The sequence below is a fragment of the Colossoma macropomum genome, unplaced genomic scaffold (assembly GCF_904425465.1).
Source record: "Colossoma macropomum unplaced genomic scaffold, Colossoma_macropomum, whole genome shotgun sequence".
NCBI lineage: Eukaryota > Metazoa > Chordata > Actinopteri > Characiformes > Serrasalmidae > Colossoma > Colossoma macropomum.
This window is the reverse complement of record NW_023494792.1, coordinates 4,170,032-4,187,558: the sequence shown is the minus strand read 5'-3', so window position 1 is coordinate 4,187,558 and position 17,527 is coordinate 4,170,032. Positions and strand designations below refer to the sequence as shown.

At 40.1% G+C, this 17,527-nt stretch overlaps 1 protein-coding gene across 9 annotated transcripts in view; it reads left to right on the top strand.

Moving 5' to 3' along the window:
* enox2 (ecto-NOX disulfide-thiol exchanger 2) overlaps window positions 1-17,527 on the top strand; it is a 262,213-nt gene that overhangs the window by 127,908 nt on the left and 116,778 nt on the right. For all 9 annotated transcript variants that reach the window (XM_036575624.1, XM_036575632.1, XM_036575627.1 and 6 more), the window contains one exon: window positions 508-654. In XM_036575624.1, the coding sequence (XP_036431517.1) occupies window positions 508-654 (147 nt within the window). The remainder of the gene's footprint in view (window positions 1-507; window positions 655-17,527) is intronic.

Here is a 17,527-nt window from a genome sequence, read left to right as displayed (position 1 = left end):
CATTGTTCCTTGGTTTTGAGGCGGTATTCGCATTGTTGTTATTGAATCCATAATTCATCAGACAGGTTATTGCTTTTATCCATTCTTTTCTCAGAGGAGGAACAGAAGTATGGTTTCTGATTATTGATCGCTGTCTGTAGTGCTCTTTTCCTGTTTTAGAATCTGAGCCCGAAGTCAGTTTATATAATGGAATTCTATTAAGAGGCAGGGGTTAATAACTAATGGGAGCATTTGTGTGGATAATCCTGTCTTTGTCCTTTTGAGATGAGAAATATGCAGCCATTGAAATGAATCTGCAGCATTAAAGAGTGACTTAAAGACTCATTCAGGCTGCGTCCTCTCTCTGTGTCACTCTTTAGCCTCATTTAAGGACAAAACAGAAAAAGACAAGCTTCCAAACTATTATCTTCCCCTGTTGGTGTCTACAGAGGGCTGGCTAGTTAAACTGTGGGGGTGAATAGGGAACATGTGCACTAACAGTGTGTTTATTCTTTATGTCTTTCCTAGGACTGAATCCGCTGCCCTTTGACCCCGCCACCAACAACGAACCGCTGCAGTTCAACAGCTCCAATGGTCCTCTGGTGTCTGAGTGTCCTCTGGAGAACGGCACAGAGAACAACAACAAGAAGAGGAAGAGATCTAATCTTCCTCCAGGTACACACAGTTTCAGCATAATCATCAGTCTCAGCTCTAACATCATCCCCAAACCCCAAACATGACAAACTTGAGTCAACCCAGTTCTACTTTGTATATAGTGTGGTGGTGGTTCTCAGTCCTGGTCCTGGAGGCCGACAGCCCTGCACATTGTAGAGTTCCCCAGCTCCCAACAGACCTGATTCAACTAATGAACTATTAAACAAGTCCTTCCAGTGTTAGAGCAAGGAACATGCTATACCCTGCAGGGCAGTAGTACTTCAGGACAAAGGGGTCTGATTCTCAAAAGTGTCATAATGAAGAAAATATGCCTCTTTTTCTTAACTGTGTATTTAAGAAAAAATTTAAATACAACTTTTAACTTTTCTCTTCAGAACTGTTATAAGAGCAAGTGGTATTCTTGGTGGGGAAAAAATGAATTAAACTATCAAAACCATATGCAGTCTTAGACTGTGAGAATTGACAGGATAAACCTCTTAAACTATAACTTCAAATGAGTTTCACAAAATATGATTGTTAAATAAACCAAGAAGGATTTTTCCTGTTGGCTGTTTCCTCCACCATCACTTCTAGTTCTTGTTTGCTAAATTTCTTTTCGAACATTTGGTTTGATTTCGTTTTCCCTTCATTTTTCTGTCTTCGGACACTGATATGATTGAACTGATAACCGGTTAATGGAAACATGATGTAATTTCCAGTAATCTGTATGCAACATGATATTGATGCTCTATGTGACAAGCTAAGGCCTACATATGAAAACAATTCAGATTTTCTTAAGAAAATAAGACTTTCTGAAGAGAGTGTTTGAGAACTTAAGTTTTTACAAGAATTGCATTCTTATTAACTTCTTACTGTTCATCTTTAGATTGTAAGTTTAGTCTTAGGAAATCTTTCATGAATCCAGCCGCAGGATTGAGAACCACCAGTTCAGTACATTGACCTCCTTTAGGTGTATATCATACAGGGCCCCCAGCAGCACATATGTACGGATACAGACTGTTCAAATCATTTAAGTCATTTTTACAACAGAAAATGTGATAATCTTCTCAAAAAACTGCATATGATTCTGTACAGGGAAATGAATCTATGAGGAAAAATGTGCATAAAAAAGGTAAAGTCAGGAGGTCATTGATTATGGGATCAGTAAAGTAAACAGCAGCAGTGTTGTCATTACCCAGACCTGCAGACAGTTTGACCTCTGTGAGCTTTGCTTTGTGTGACTTGGGAAGTGAAGAGACAAATTGTCCTCAGGCAGGGAGTTGACTTGACCTGTCTGCATTTCCCTGTGGATAGCCTGCTTTAAACCCATGTAAATATTAGTCGAGGAATGCTGAACTCGTTAATTATATTATGATAAGTTGAAGAGAGGGGGAGAGGGACTTTCCTGAGAATGAGAGATGCTACCTTTCGTTTCATGTGCTTTTGGAGATGTTAATTGGATGAGAAGAATTGTCAGTGTTAATGAGCCCATCTTTTCCCCCGGTTGTCACTGTGTAGGGGTTTGCACTCACTCATTCTTCCAGTTCTACAGCTGATGGCCCCTTCTTAGACTCAGTCTTTTTAGATGTTTGGACTTTTGGTGGTGCTGTTTGCCTCTGGAACCTCGCAGCTGCCCAGGGCTTGAAGTGAATGTGATTAGGACTTAAATGAATGCAAACGACGGCGAGTGGCGCTCCTTATCCGTGCTCTGTTCCTCACGCACCCATACAGCTGACACAAATGGAAGTGAAATGGGCCATTGTGCGCTAGTCACAGTGAGGAGCTGGATGTGCAGATCAAAGCCAGCCAGCGTGCTTTAGATCAAAACCTCCCAGCGCTAATCTAATCTGCCCATTTCAGAACGCTCATTTTCTTAGAGCATGGACTCCATCTGTATTCACTGAACTGAATATCCACACCCTCAAGGTGCTAGCCTGTGCGAGAGAGTCCCTCTCTAAGTGAGATATAGGATGTAGGAAAACAAATTGTTTTTAATGCTGTTGTTGTTGTTGTTATGGGCCCATGTGTTTCTGCGAGCTGTCGAAGAGTACACAGTTTGCTTATAGGCAGTTAGTATTCATCTAAGATGATAAGCCCTCAATGATGTTCATTTGAATAATGAGAATTGTTTAGAGAATCTCGAGTCGGCCTGCTGCCCGTACGTCCTCTCCTGCTCCATTACCATCGTGAACGGTTCCTGCATGCGGATCTGCTTAGCAACCGAGAATTAGCGGACAGCATTTCTCTTTAGCAACAGTGCCGATGTGCTGCCCAGCCTGTCATTAAGCCTTACTCTTATCCACCATGACTGTGCCAGATCAATCTGCTCCCCAGTGAAGGGAAGGGAAAAAAAAACTAAATGACAACAATTCACAGCATCTGGAGTTTAATGCATTCAGCTGCTGTAATGTCCTCTGGCAACGTTAGGCTAGGGAGGTTCTCCCTGCGTCTCTGAGGAGGAAAGCTAATGCAGGGGGGCGTAGACTAATTACTAGCCATGCAGATTTAACCTCGTTAAAGCATTGTAATGGATAGTTTCATCTCATTAGCTATGGCGCTCTATTAGAGAGGGTCCACCCCTGCTTGTATACTGTTGTAGAACGAGAGTTGGCAAGGGCGTCCAGGCTGGAGCAGGCTGTTTGGCAGCATGTTTATGCCATGTGCTAACCTTTCCACACTCCAACCGGCCACTGCCTTGCGCTGACAGACCCCTAACTGGTGTCCGTTTGCCATTCAGAGGGCACTGCTGCCGTTTAACGAAGCAAATAGCATTGACTGTTTTGACACAGTGTTAATAACCCCACCTTTGTAATAACCTCAGCAATCTAATGGCGAGCACTGATGCAGCGCTAGTGTTTAGTGACACATTTAGAGCAACGTGAAAGAAATGCAGAGAGGGCTGTCCGTTCCTCCGCTGCACTGGCCTGATAAAATGAAGGCTTGAAATATTCCGGCATATTCTTTATTAGAAACCACAAACAGTGTTTTGTCTTTGTCACCTCGCCCCTAGTTAGGGGTGGGCGGTATATACTAGTATAAAGGGGAATACCACTATGAGGTTCTCTCATGGTATCAATTTTGCCATACTGTGGATACCATGATAAGCCCAAACACAGTGAACCAAAACAGCGCTGCTCCCGAGACAAACTAAACATGAGAATGAACAGCTTAACTAACTCACCAGAATGGTATTTTAGACAAATCTGCACTGCTAAACACCACTTGCAGCTGCTCCTATGTTGATTAGTGTAGGTTTACGCAGGTGCGCGCACAAACCAAGTGTATTGTTGGGCACTTGCCACGTGCATAAAGCATCATTAACACAGTCAAGCTTTGCCAGTCATGCTGCGCGGTGTTCACATATTTTTCTTTTGTTTCACTCTGTTGGACAATGCAGATTTTTCTCATCACTCAGACAAATTTGAGAAATCGACAAATCCGGCTAGTGCAGAATGTCTTTGTTTGGACTACTTTCTAAATATGCCACAGTTTTAATAAAGATATTGTGTTCAGACATTCAAGTTGGCAAACATTTGGGTCGGTTTCAAACTACTACAGCTCGTACATGCTGGACATGCACACATACAGCACTTGTGCTTCTGAGCGGAGCTGTAAGAAAGTTCAACAGATATACTTTCATCAAACAAATAAACAGTCAAATCTGTCACTTCGGTTAATTAAAACAGAATTTTTTAAAGAGCATTGTACATTTGTTTTCCCTGGACAATGGTCTGACCTGTGATTGGGCAATTGTTTCAAGCCTGGTGGACCAGAAAACTGTTAGGCATGACCAAGAAGAATGAATCAGCTGGTAAAACTCATCCAGTGGGCATGGAGTAACAAGCTTGGAATAGTGAACTGTCTTTGTTTGATATAGCAAATAGTGAATTATTATTTTAGACACCAAATACAAGGTGCGAAATGGAATTGAGGATGTGCTTTTACCTCTTCAAACAAGGAGAGGCTGTGGGAGAGAACCACTGAAACTGCTTCTATATTGAATAAGCTTCTAGAGTGGTGGTAGTATTTACACAATGAAAAATACTTTTTAGTCGCTGAAGTTGCTGCAATAATAATAATAATAATAATAATAATAATAATAATGGCAATAATAGCAACAATGATAGTACTATCAGTAATAATAATTATTTTTTTGTACTGTTTTGTTAGTTATTACTGTTAATATTATATTTTTTGAACTTTTCTTATATCATAATGTCGCATCATTATCGTCTGAATCGTAGAAAATCTCTGTGATATAAATTTGAGTTCATATCCCACTCGTACCCCCCAGTGTCTTTCTTTCTCTCTCTACTCACTTAAAGCAATGTTTGAAAACAATTTTGGACTTCTTGACCTATCATGTATATATCTGTCCTAATTACATCGAAAGACAGCTCACGTGAAAGTCTGGCCTTATAAGTAATTTCATGAACGACCTCATGATTGTACAGTTCTGTACAAAAGTCAGAGAGTAATGTTAATTTACGTAATTTACATTCACTTTAAGTAAGTAATTCATTTTTCAGTATCAGTCAAACAGTAAACAAAAAAAAACAAATAAAAACAAAAAATATTTAACAGAAAGGTTTGCAAAATGCATAATGTTAAATTTTTCAGTATAATAGTGTGTCCACCTTTATCTCAGTTTCTTTTCTTTTTGGGGCACTTGCTTTCAGTTTTTTCGAAGAAATCTGTTGGGTTATTTTTCCACACGTCTAAAGTTCAGTCTTAGAAGTTGGTTGCATTTTCTGCTTCTCACAGTAAGTAATCCTACACATTCAGTGATGCTGAAGTCTGGACTCTGGGGTGGTCAGTCCATTGTTCTGAGATCACCAGAAGCTCCTGTGTTTGATTTGCAAATTGTCTGTTTCCTTCTCTCAGTGATGGCTTCTTGACAGCTACACATCCTTTCAGACTCATAGTGTTGAGTTGTCTTCTCACAGTGGAAGGATGGACAAACATCTGTTATTTTTTTGGATCTGAAGGAAGAGTGGAGCTAGATTGTTTCTGATCATCTCTCAAAGACAGCTTTAAGTACTGTGTACTGATGGTGACAGTTTTGATGGTCTACCAGGTCTTGCACTGTTGTTAGGAGTCTCAATTTCTCTGTATCTTTGAATTAATTTTTTAACTCCACTTTTGAAAACTCCTGTTTTTCATTTATTTTCTTTTGACTTTCCCCTTCTTTATGCAAGGTTATATCTAGTCACTTAGAAATATCTCCTGAAAAATTAATAACTTGTCCGTAATCATTTTGACTGGAAATTAAAGACACTAAGGGTGGTTTCTGACTTCTGCATGGTGCATGGTCTGTCCATCCCAACTGCCCGACACTAACTTATACAACCCCAACTTTCATCCCTGCATAACTGAAAAGTATGTGTGTTATGCAAGCCGGTGATTATCTTAGGATCAAAATGAATGGCCTAATTTGAGGGAATTATGCCTTCCGGCTACTCAGCAATTCTGTTAAAGGAACTAGTGCATAATGTTGCATAATTCATCATTTGCTCCAACTGCCACTATAACTATCTATACTCTATAGTCTACCAGCCACATATTTTAACAGTGAGTCGTGGCTGCCGAGTTTCACTGAGCGTTAGCTGTAGCGAAGTCATGACTCCTTAAAAAGCTGAGAAACTCTCCCTGCTCTGCTTTGTGCGTCTTAAAGAACTCAGTATCAGCCGACTGTCGCTTAGACACGACACGGGGCCCGATCGAGCCTTCAATTGTGCGTTTTTGAGCAAGGCATGGAAGCGAAGGTTGCAGGAGCGATATGTTGGAGGCAGATAGGCAGTTGTGGCTGCCGTGGGCCTTTGCTACCCTCTGTGCATTAACCTTTGGTAAGTGCTGCTGGGGAAGTGCAGGCTGAAATACTATTGATTGGCGCCAGGAGGAGCGAGTGCAGAAGAGCAAGGAAGAGTAAGATTATCCAGTGTAAGGCTGCTTTTGCTCTCGCTGGACTTAGACAAAAGCAAAGTGGAGCTGCACTCCAGCGAGAGGAAAGAGCGTAGGAGGAGCTCACCAAAGGCTGGCACGCCTGTCTGGCTCTTTGCATCTTTATGTGCGCAACTGCTTGCTTTTGTTTGGTTTAACATACACTTAGCGCGTACGCACTTGCGCACACACACACATAAGTAGGCTAGACAAGGACATATCACTTTGTCTATTGTTTGCTGCTGAAAGCTCTTGTTTTGAAGTGGATGTGTTTGAAGGGATACGCTTGTGTGTGCGTGTGCATGTGTGTGATTACCACCTGATTGTGTATATGAGAGATAAGCAGAACACACTCAAAAAAACATGCCGTGGGCCAGATGTACAGAGGTATGGATGTACCTCAATCTCCAAAAAGTTGCTTTACAGGAGAAGTAAAAAAACATTCTTAACTTTAAATGGATGCTAATGTAAGAGTCCTTTGTTCTTTGTCATTTCGGATCATTTTTGTTTGTCAATTTTTCATTAAATTCTGCCACAATGTAAAGAGCATCTGGCATTTTAGTAAATTATGTGAAAAATGAAAAACAACCAAAATATATTCATCATCAAATCTCGGTTTGAAATATCAGTCAAATGTAAACGTCTGTCCAATGCTGCGGTACTGACTGATGCTAGCTGTGTTTTATTTGTTCTTCTTCTCCCTGAAAGCTTCTCCCTAGAATCTAGAAGAAGTTAATAAGCTCCTGGAATCCCTCATTGTTGAGAGTTTATTAGTATCTTTTTCAGTCATTTTGCAAGTTCTCTTTGCAGTTACCAAAGTGTTGGTTGCCTGTGATGTGTTGCCTCTGGCCACACAGCTGGGTGCTGTAATTTTTTTAGATGATACATTAATGGACTTGTGGTGGAATTATATTTCAGTCTCCCAGCACTGGGAATACACGCTGTCGTCTTAATTCGTAAAATCCTCCCACACATGACGTTTCGCTGCTTCATGTCTTACTGCTTCATTCCATTGCATGGTCAGCTATTAATTAGCGCCCTCATGTGTGGAAGTTTAAATCATGACAAGTTGGAAATTTGTAAATTGGTAAATTCTGATATCATCTTTTTCCAGTTAAGTATCTTAGTGTCTTCCGAAAGGTTTGCATGGTTTAGTATTGTTCAGCTGAGTGCCTTTCAGTTGTTTGATCTAATAATCAGTAGGTTTCTAGTTACTTATACAGCTTATACAGTGGTAGTCCTACTTTAACACAATGTGTCGTTTAACAAAGGCAGTATGTTCAGATTTTTAACAAACGGATTTGTTTAGATTACACAGTGTCAGAGATGTGCTGTGTTCTTGTGGCCTGACACAAAATGTATTAAAACAGTGATGACACTTTTTTGGTGTTGTTTTTAACCTGTGATTTTTGAGGGTGATGCAATAAAGGTTGCTCCTTCCATGCCTGTCACCTCTAAAAGTATGAGGCCATCATCAGCGTGATCATCAGCATGACACCAGCAGCCCACATGGACTTTCAGCCACGCTGTTAGCCCATTAGCGTCAGCATTGCTATTTTAATAAACGCCATGCCTGCCCACAGGCCGTATCGCACTCAGACTCAGGCTAAATAAAGAGAGATATGCGGGCACGCTTCATCACGCTGTTCTGCCCTACCTGCGTAGCACCACCCGTGTGGATGTAGCCGTGAGGCCGATTGTGTCATTCCACATTGTGTCAGTGACAGCGCTAAGACCTTGTGACATGTTGGATGAGGAGTGACATGGGCTGATTGCTGATATGTGGGCTAAATGTTTACGCTGATCTCTCCCAGCCTGCCTCAGACAGCTGCATTCAGTCAATCCATGCCGTTCTGGAACGTAGTCTGTGTCTCTCTTTCTCTCTCTCTCTTTCTCTTCTAACCATTGTCACAGTAGGAGGTACAATGTTGACGCCAAAACTTATTAGTGGCTTCTTTTCCTTGTTTGCTGTTGTTTCAGCCTATTGGTGTGCTGGTAATGAAAGACTGTGTGCCTGAAGGATTCCCACAGCGGGAAGGGTGGGGGGTAGTTTGGTTAGCTTTGCTTGCTTTGCTTGCTTTGCTTAACATACAGCATGAAAAGGCTGAATGATTGAATCTCCATAACAAGCTGTGAAGAGGCTTTTCTATCTTCGGGCCTCAGAGAACCTGAGCCATCAGTCAGCAGCAGTCAGCTTCATGTCTTCTGACTGTTCATCTGTTGTGCCTGTGTGCGTGCGGCCACGTGTGTGTTGGGGGGAGCATATGTATGTAAATGTGCGCGTTCCCCTGTTGCGTGCAAATGAAAAGAATGAGAATGGCATTCTACGCAAGTGTGAATCCGCCCCTCCTTCTGTGAAATAATTGTGTAGGTGTTCTGGTGGATAGCATGCCAGTTCATTTTCATCCTGTAGTCATCCTACATGCAGCTTTGTCTCTCCCGCCGTTCCAGTAGTAGTAGTAATAGAGGCGCTGTTGTGTTTTCTGTCTTCACGTGAGCTGCACAAGCTGTTAAATAAAAAAGAAGTCACATCCAGTTATATTACAGTTCTGCAGACAAATGGAGCCAAGTGAAGTATCTTAGTGGGAGGGGTAAAAAAAGTCTAAACTTTTGGCCTTCCCTGCCCACTTCTAGTTGAAAAGGAATGTTAGACTTGTATCCACCCTTTATTATGTGTTATTTTACCAACTGTGCTTATTCTCTTTCATGAATAATGTCCTGATCATGTGGGGATTCTCTGTAACTCTCATCTGTGAAGCTGTCTGCCCTATTATATTCTTACTAGAGTCTCTCTCTTCCCCTTTTTCACCCTTTCTCCATTTTATCCCAGTAGTCTACAGATTTTGTACTCCGCTCTGGCTATTGGCTGTTATTTCGAGATTAGAGCAGTGCAATATAGACAAAATACCATTTTGTGATTACTAGAGAGGTACACTGTTACTGGAATACTCGGTTAACCATTAGTGATGCCAGTTTTTGATTAATGAAATCACTGTCCATGTACTCCTTGCATCACAGGACGACAGAGAATATATACAGACTAACAATTCAATGAAACAACATATTTATGGTTTAACAGAGTTATAAAATGTTATGGTTTTGCTCATATGTAAGTATATATGACAGTTTTCTGAAAATATCACATATAACTGTAACTGTATAACTGTACAACTGTATCATTGTGTTCTACCTGCTATTCCAACTCCAGTGAATATGCAACATTTCTAGCTTGGCACAAAAATAACATGGAAAATCCCACATTCTAGCAGAAATTAGCATTACTGTAGGCATAACTAATACTAATGTTGCTGCATGTATGCTAGCACCTCCCATTTTCATCCACTAATCAAAGTTAGGTCCTTGCATCGGTGGCACACATAGCTGATCAGTAGAACGCAGCAGTAGTAGTAATAGATGCCAAAAAGACAGACATATCCTGTTTTTCTGTCTTGTGCCAAGAACACTAAGTGTTTGATATTGCCAGTTAGTAGTTGCAGAGTCCTTACAAATAAACCTATAGACTTGGCAGTCATCTTGGCAACACCCCCGACCAGTTATTTAACTTTTTCACAGTGTTTGGCTAAAATAACACCATTTTTTTATTCAGGTTGTTGTGAGTACTGTGCATGTACATATGTCCACAACAAACGAGGCCTTTTCCCACTTGTGACTTTACCAACAAGTCGATTGGCTGTTTTTACTGAAGGGCAGGACTTTCCCAAACAGATGCTATGTTACAAGTTTTCCCGTTCATTTTTCCACCAGTGAACTGTCTCTTTCTCCTTTATAAAGTTTTTGGTATGCTCTCAGACAAAATGGTACTGAATTGTCATCCATGCGGTACCTTTCGTCAGGGAACATAATTGTCCCATATTCCATTGAAATTATGTTTTGTATTGACTCCGTACACCCTTTGTCTATTTTATTGTTCTGGTTTAAAATATTAGGTTATGTAAAGGTACAAATATGCGCTTTTTTCCCTGAGAAAAAACTGATTTGAAGTACACAGTTGGACCTTAAAATTTTATTTGTACCTTTAAAATAATTTTTGTACACAGTTTATACCTTAATTAATGAAAAATGTACCTGCACAGTACCTTTTCTTCTCACAGTGTAGTTTGTGCTGGGTTATGTTGCCGCATACGCACTTCTGATTCATCAAGCTCATTTACACGTAGTTCACTGGCTTGCTATTATTAAGGATTCCCCTCTTAAAACTTAAGACAACACTTTTAATAATGTACCACTAAAATTTCAGCTCTTGAAATTTGAAAATAGAACTTTTCAAATCACGATTTTAAAATAAAAACAATTAATCATTCAGTCCTTCTGCTGTGGACTGTATTCTGTCTTTCCTGATGATCTAGTTGTGCGAAATGCAAAAAATAGCAAACTCTCCCACAAGTCAGTCCTAGTTTGTTCCCAGAACAGCACTGTGCACAGTGTTGAACACTTATCCGTGCTCCAGCACAGACTGCTGACCACTCTGTGCCAGGCTGGCCCACAACAAGAGGGGAACTCTTGGCTTCCACTGAGCCATAATTAGCAGAGATATACAGCCATATTTGCAGACCCCTGCCAGCACGACTCTTGAGGTCATCCTCAATCCTTTTTCCTCTTCCTCCGTCTCTCTGTCATTCCCGTCCTCTGCTCCATATACCGTTCTATGGAGACACTGTCTCCTCTACAATACAGTTATTGGCAAAAAAATTCCAGGTAATTTCTATCTGTCTTTCTCTCTTTGTCCTTTTTTCCTTCCATGTCGCTCTTTTCCTTAATTCTGTGACTTGAACTAATATAAACTTTTAAAAAGTCTTTGTGAAGCAATCACTGGATTTTGTCACTCAGCTGTACAGCTTGATGTTTCAAGGCATTTTTGCGTTGCTTTTATTTGGCTCTCGAGAGAGAATTGAGTAGCAAAATGTCTTTAGTTTGTCTAGGGCTGTTTCTCCTTTCATGTGCCTTGTGATTATCCACATGAGCCACATCGTGGAAAAGGCGTTCTTACTGTGGTAGGTTGGTTGGTTTCTTTCTAGTTCTATTTTAAGGTGACACACATTCTAAGGCCACAGCAATTGGTCTAGGTTTAGTTTTGATACGCATGCTGTATACTTGTCAGCTGTATGTGCTGTATATTTATATATATTTTTAGGTTGTGGTGGATGAGCCCTACAGCTACACAGAGAGAGGGACAGACAGTGTGGATGGATGCTGACTTCAGGTTATCTGTTGGTCCTGGGGCAGTCTGAGGATTAGAATTCCCCCGTGGGATTTTATGTGGGAGCATTTTGTTAAATCCCTAGATATTCTGTGGATATAATACCACACACTCAGTTGTTGATGTGTTGGAAATATTGGAATAGGCTATGTCATAATTTTTTTTATTCATCTTGGCCCAGTCTCCTGAATATTTTTGTAGTATAGAGAGGTCTTAAATGTTAGAGAGAGCACAGCTCTACTGTCTCTTAATATCTCTGAGTGATCTTCTCACCACACCTCTCTAAGGAGACTAGGCTGTAGATAGTTGGGCAGATTAAAGTGTCATTTACTTAACCTCAGAGGCATCAAACTTATGTCTGGACCATGGTCAATTTGTTATAAGCCTGATATGTGTAGCTCAATTATAACATGATGCCACTGTCTATTAATAATTTCTCTTAGACTGAAATACAGGAGGTCAGATTTGGCTTAACATTACCTTGGACTGCTAACTTAAACATGCCTGATACAAAATGTTACGTGTTTGAATGTTAAGCATTGCTATGTTTGCTGTGAATTATACCAACTTTTGGTATTGTGAGCAGTCCTGTTTCAACTTTCCAAATTGAACATTTGCAAAATGATTGACACACCTCTCAGGCAGTCATAGTTGTCTCTAGGCACTACTTCCACTGTCACCCGAAGGAAAAACTCTATAGAACAAACCTGCTGTGAAAAAAATGAAGACAGTAAATTAGTCTGATTTATTAGTCTAAAAGAGGTGAAAATGCATTACTGAGGAATGTGCAGTTTAGATGTACACCGATTTCTTCATTGTGAGGTTGGTGGTGTTTTTATTTTATTCCTGAAACTGAATAAGTTTTGGATTAAACTAGCAATGCATGTAAATTAGTTTCTGGCTGAAAATTCAGGACAAACCTGGCTGAAACCACACTAAACACAAAAACTACAAGGTAAAACAGAAAATACACTTTCATTCTTGATACTTTCAATACTTTCAAGTCAAAACTGAGCTAACAATAAATAAAGCCAGTTTACATAAAATAAACTTACTAAAATTATTACAGTGTGTAGGCTACAGAATGTGCCTGTGAAATCCAACGTCCTCCAGAACATTTGGTCATCCAAAGCAATGAATTCCATAACTTTTTACACTTTGGGTGTTGTTTGTGAAGTTTTTCATCATTTCAAGACATAAGGCTACAGGTGCTGTCAATGTGGTAGCGAGGACTTGCCTTTCTACTTCTGTTGTTTTGCTGTGTTCTTCATATTGAAGGAGATATTGTGTTTTGAAGTGGTATTAGACCTGTAGTTGAGAAGTTCTTGGTTCATTGTACTCCTTCTTGATACTATGACCGAGCAGTGATTATAAGTCTTTGCAACCAAAAGCAAAAAGTTTCCAAACAGTGATTTTTTTTTTCTCCACTGCTGTTGCTCAAACTGTTTGAACACATCTGCGCTGACCAGCACAGGGGTACAAAGGAAAAGAACATAACTTTAATCACTGTTTCTGGTATTATCATTTAAATTATTTGTTAGGTGTTCGTTGTTGTCCGATTCATTCATTCGTTCTGGCAAAAAACTTTTTCTCTTTTGGCTGAAAACTGGAAATGCCACTTTTGAGCATTTAAAGCTGAAATGTTTTGCTAGCTGAAATTTCAGTGCATCCCTTAATTAAACTATGTGGAAGACAGCAGTTCAGTGTCAAAACTTTTAACAGGCTCTAAAGTAAGATGAACATAAAGTCACTGTTACTAATGTTAAATAATGTCATAGAACAATGAAGATGTAAAACATTTTTTTTGCTTCATTGTTATCTTTGCTGTTAGATCCAGCTTTAGCTCATCTGCCACTTGAATGTGCAGTGACTGAAAGAGTTTCCTTGAAGGGAGGCAGGACTTGTCAGAATTTGGAAACGGTCAATTAGCAACCAGATAACTCAAATTGTTTGCTTTCATGCAAGTCAGCAAGTTTATCTAGTTTACCGTGGTGTTAAATTAGCTATTTAGCTGTCAGACCTACTAGTGCAGTTTTGAAGTACCTTTTTTGAACTGACATTTAGTTAAACTGGGTTGCTGCTACATGCTCACCTTTTCCTGAGCACTAATTTGAATAGGACTGTCCTTTCTTGACTTGCTGTTCCTGAGCCTTCGTTTTATATAGTGAGATTTTCACCGCTGTGATAAGGTCTAAGCACAAGATGAATAATGTTCTCCCACTCTCAGTGGTAGGTAGGTCTTGAATTATGCATCACAGACTGAGCACTTTGTACCAAAGTGGAGGCAACTGTAGTCCCTTGGTTTCACAGCAGAAAGACTGACCCCAGGCTCCCCCTGCCCTCGTTTAAATCAAACCTCCTTGCTTTCTGGCAGCCGGAACTACTGTCACGTCTTTGATAAGCCCTAATTGGAGTTGACATTTACAAAAGCAAGTCTTTTATTGATGTCGACGAAAGAGGGGGAACAGAGCAACGAGAATCTCAGAGGATCAGGAACTGTACGACCCTGCGACCTGTGTGTCAGTCTCGATGGCATCAGCAAGCCTTTTACATGAGGCAATAAGAAACAAAAAGATCTTCTATTTTTTTTGTGTGCATTGCAGACCCGTCAGAAAAAGTTTTCTTTCTTGTGTAGCTGTTTGTGGGCCAGCTACTTGTATTCGTTTGCTCATATACCGAGACTAAGCGAATGCTGTCTGTGCATCCAGCCAGAAAGAACCTGAATTCCAAAACCCGTCTTCTTCTAGATGATTAAATGATTAGGTTTGGCAGTTTACCTTTTCTGAAAACGGAGATTCCCCAGCCATGACAGCAGAGGATAGAGCGTGATTTTGTGTTCTTTAGAAAGGAGGGCAGTGTGAGCAGTGAGACTCGACTTGGTGAAGTCTACCCGCTTTAAAAGCAGTACTCCCCCACAAACCAGCAAAAACATGTCATTCAGTGTCAGAGCTCCGCTCTCTGATGTGGGGGAGAAGATGATGGCATCTTAAAGTGTCTTTTTCATTCTCTTCTGTTACAGACGTACTGGCATTGGAGTGTATTAGATCGCTGGGTGAATAGTAAATGTCATCCATCCTCATTGGTAATATCTGCACCTCCTTCCCTGCGTAGCAAGGGACTGTTCTATTAGCATCAGTCGTCATTGCACTGTGAGACTTGAGTCATCATCTCAGTGCAGCATTAGGCCACTGCATGCATATTAAAAGCTTCTCTTCCTGCCAGAAAACAACTGGTGTTGTTTGTGAGTCATCAAATTGTCTTCATACACACATTTGGATTTTCAATACGTACAGTACTGTGCAAAAGTCAGAGACCACCCTTTCATAGAATTTCCAGGTAAATGGCCAGTACTTCATTGTTCAGCATCAGGAAAAAGCAGAAAACATTTAAAATAAACAACTCTGGGTAATTTCTGACCTTCGCTTTTATTATAGCGTCCATTCTTTTTGGGAGACGCTTTCAGTTTTTCAGTAAAATCTGCAAGGCTGTTTTTCCACCCTTTTAAAGTTCACTCCTTGCGCACACCTTGCGTGCACACCGCAGGTGATAATCACTTAGCGTCATTCAGGCAGCCTTCAGCTGGTCGCTGGTGAACGTTTCAAAGTGAATTCAGGAAGACAGCAAGTTCGATTGGATTGTGTTTTTACATGAAAAAAAATTGATAGTAAATATCAAAATTAAAATAATAAATTCATATTATTTAATCTCTTAGCAGTTTTGTTTCAGTGTATGTCCCAGTATCTGTCTCAGAAAAGCAGATTATACAGTACATGCCTATAATGTAAGCTCAGTTCACAAAGAGGCTATGCTATCCTATAACTTCACTGAAGTTTCATTATGTTACTGCTGCGATCCGCTTTCCCTGTGTTTTCACGTAAATGCAATGGAACAAATCTGCAGCAGGAACCAAGGTCAGTGCAGCATGTTCCACGGGACATAAAAACATCTTTTCAGATTTTCTGAAGCTCTTCCATCAGTAAAATGGAAAATGAAATTGATGTGAATGAAATAGGTCTTCCTCCATCAGTGCAGAAAAGCTCCTCCTTCATCAGTGAGTGCATATACATGCACTCAATAATCCAGTCATAATCGGATTTCTGCAGTTACCCGATTATTCAAATGGTCATGTAAACACCATACTCTGATCTAAAAATCCGATTAAGAAATCTGATAAAGAGAGCTGGATTTTAGCTCAGTAATCAGAGTTCTCAGTGCATGTAAACTCATACTCCGATTTCTATTGGATTTCTCTGCACATGCGCGAGAACAGATGATGAATGTTTGAGTTTTATGTTACGTTTACGTCACGTCTTCTTCTGTGAGTCTATTGGTTGAATTGCAAAGCAGAAATCCATTTATTGCCTGAGTCATGTAGACCCGGAGTTTCCCATTATCTGATCACTCAAGTGCATGTAAACGTGTTGATCGGACAAAATCTGATTTTCTGCATTTATCTGATTATTGAGTGCATGTAAACGCACTGAGTGAGTAAAAAACTCCTCCAGTGAGCTCTTCCTCCATCAGTGAGAGAAGGTTCCTCCTCAATCAGACTGAAAAGACTCTTCTTCCATCAATCAAAAACAGCGCCTCCTCCATAAGAGTGAAGAAGTCAATACAATATCCATTAGAAAAAAATAGTTGGCTTGGCCTTTAATGTAAGCTCAGTTCACAAAGAGGCTATGCTAAACTAGAACTTCACTAAAGTTTCATTGGTATAGCCATCATTACAAAAAGGAAGACACTTTTCTTCTACCTCACCTTGGTTTTTATAAACACAGACTGCATACAGCACAGTAAACTCACACACCACTGCAGTCCGCTTTTTCTACATTTTTCACGTAAATGCAGTGGAACAGATCTTCAGTGAGAACCAAGGTCGGTGCAGCATGTTCCACGGGATGTAAGAACATCTTTTCATCTTTTCTGATTGGCTATCTCTGCTCCACATCACTACTCATTTGCATAAAGTTGAGCAGAGCTGAACTTTTTCGCTTTGCACAGATCGTTCTTTTTACAACGCTGTGTGTCACTGGCTCTCATTCAAAATGAATGACTAGCAGCTGCCTTGTCACATTCGTCACCAGCAGTGTGCACGAAGCGGTTTGAAGTTGGTTTCATTTTCTGCTTCTCATGGTCCAAATAGTCCCAAATGCACCTTTAGACTCATCAGTCTATAAAGCTTTGAGTTGTCTTCTTACAGTGGAAGGATGGATGGAAACACTTTTGAAGCAAGACTGGAACTTGATTTTCTCCTGTCTTTGAAAGACGAAAGCTTTAAGTGCTATTTATCTGACGGTGACCATTTTGGTGGTCTACCAGGTCTTGCACGATTGCTAGGAGTCCCATTTTCTCTGCATCTTTTTTTAACTGCAGTTTGGGGAAATGCCTGTTTTTCCACTTACTTTCCTTTGACTTAACCCATCCTTATACAAGTGTTTTATCTTACATCTAAACTCCTCAGAAATATGTTTTTTTCAATGTCCTTTATCCATTTCAGATGCACATGAGGAAATTTGTGACGTTAGTGTCTCTTTGAAAGGGAAGATAATGTGAGAGTGAGAGCTTTAAGAACAGCTTTTCTTGGGAGGACTCATTTGTAGCTCACTGAATTTAAGATTGCAAGGATGTTAAAGTGGCAGTAAAGTGCACATAAGTAAAGACTGAATAAATAAAATATTAATAGATTTGATATTATACTTAGTGTTGAAGACTTTTGTGTAATTTACTCTTAAATAT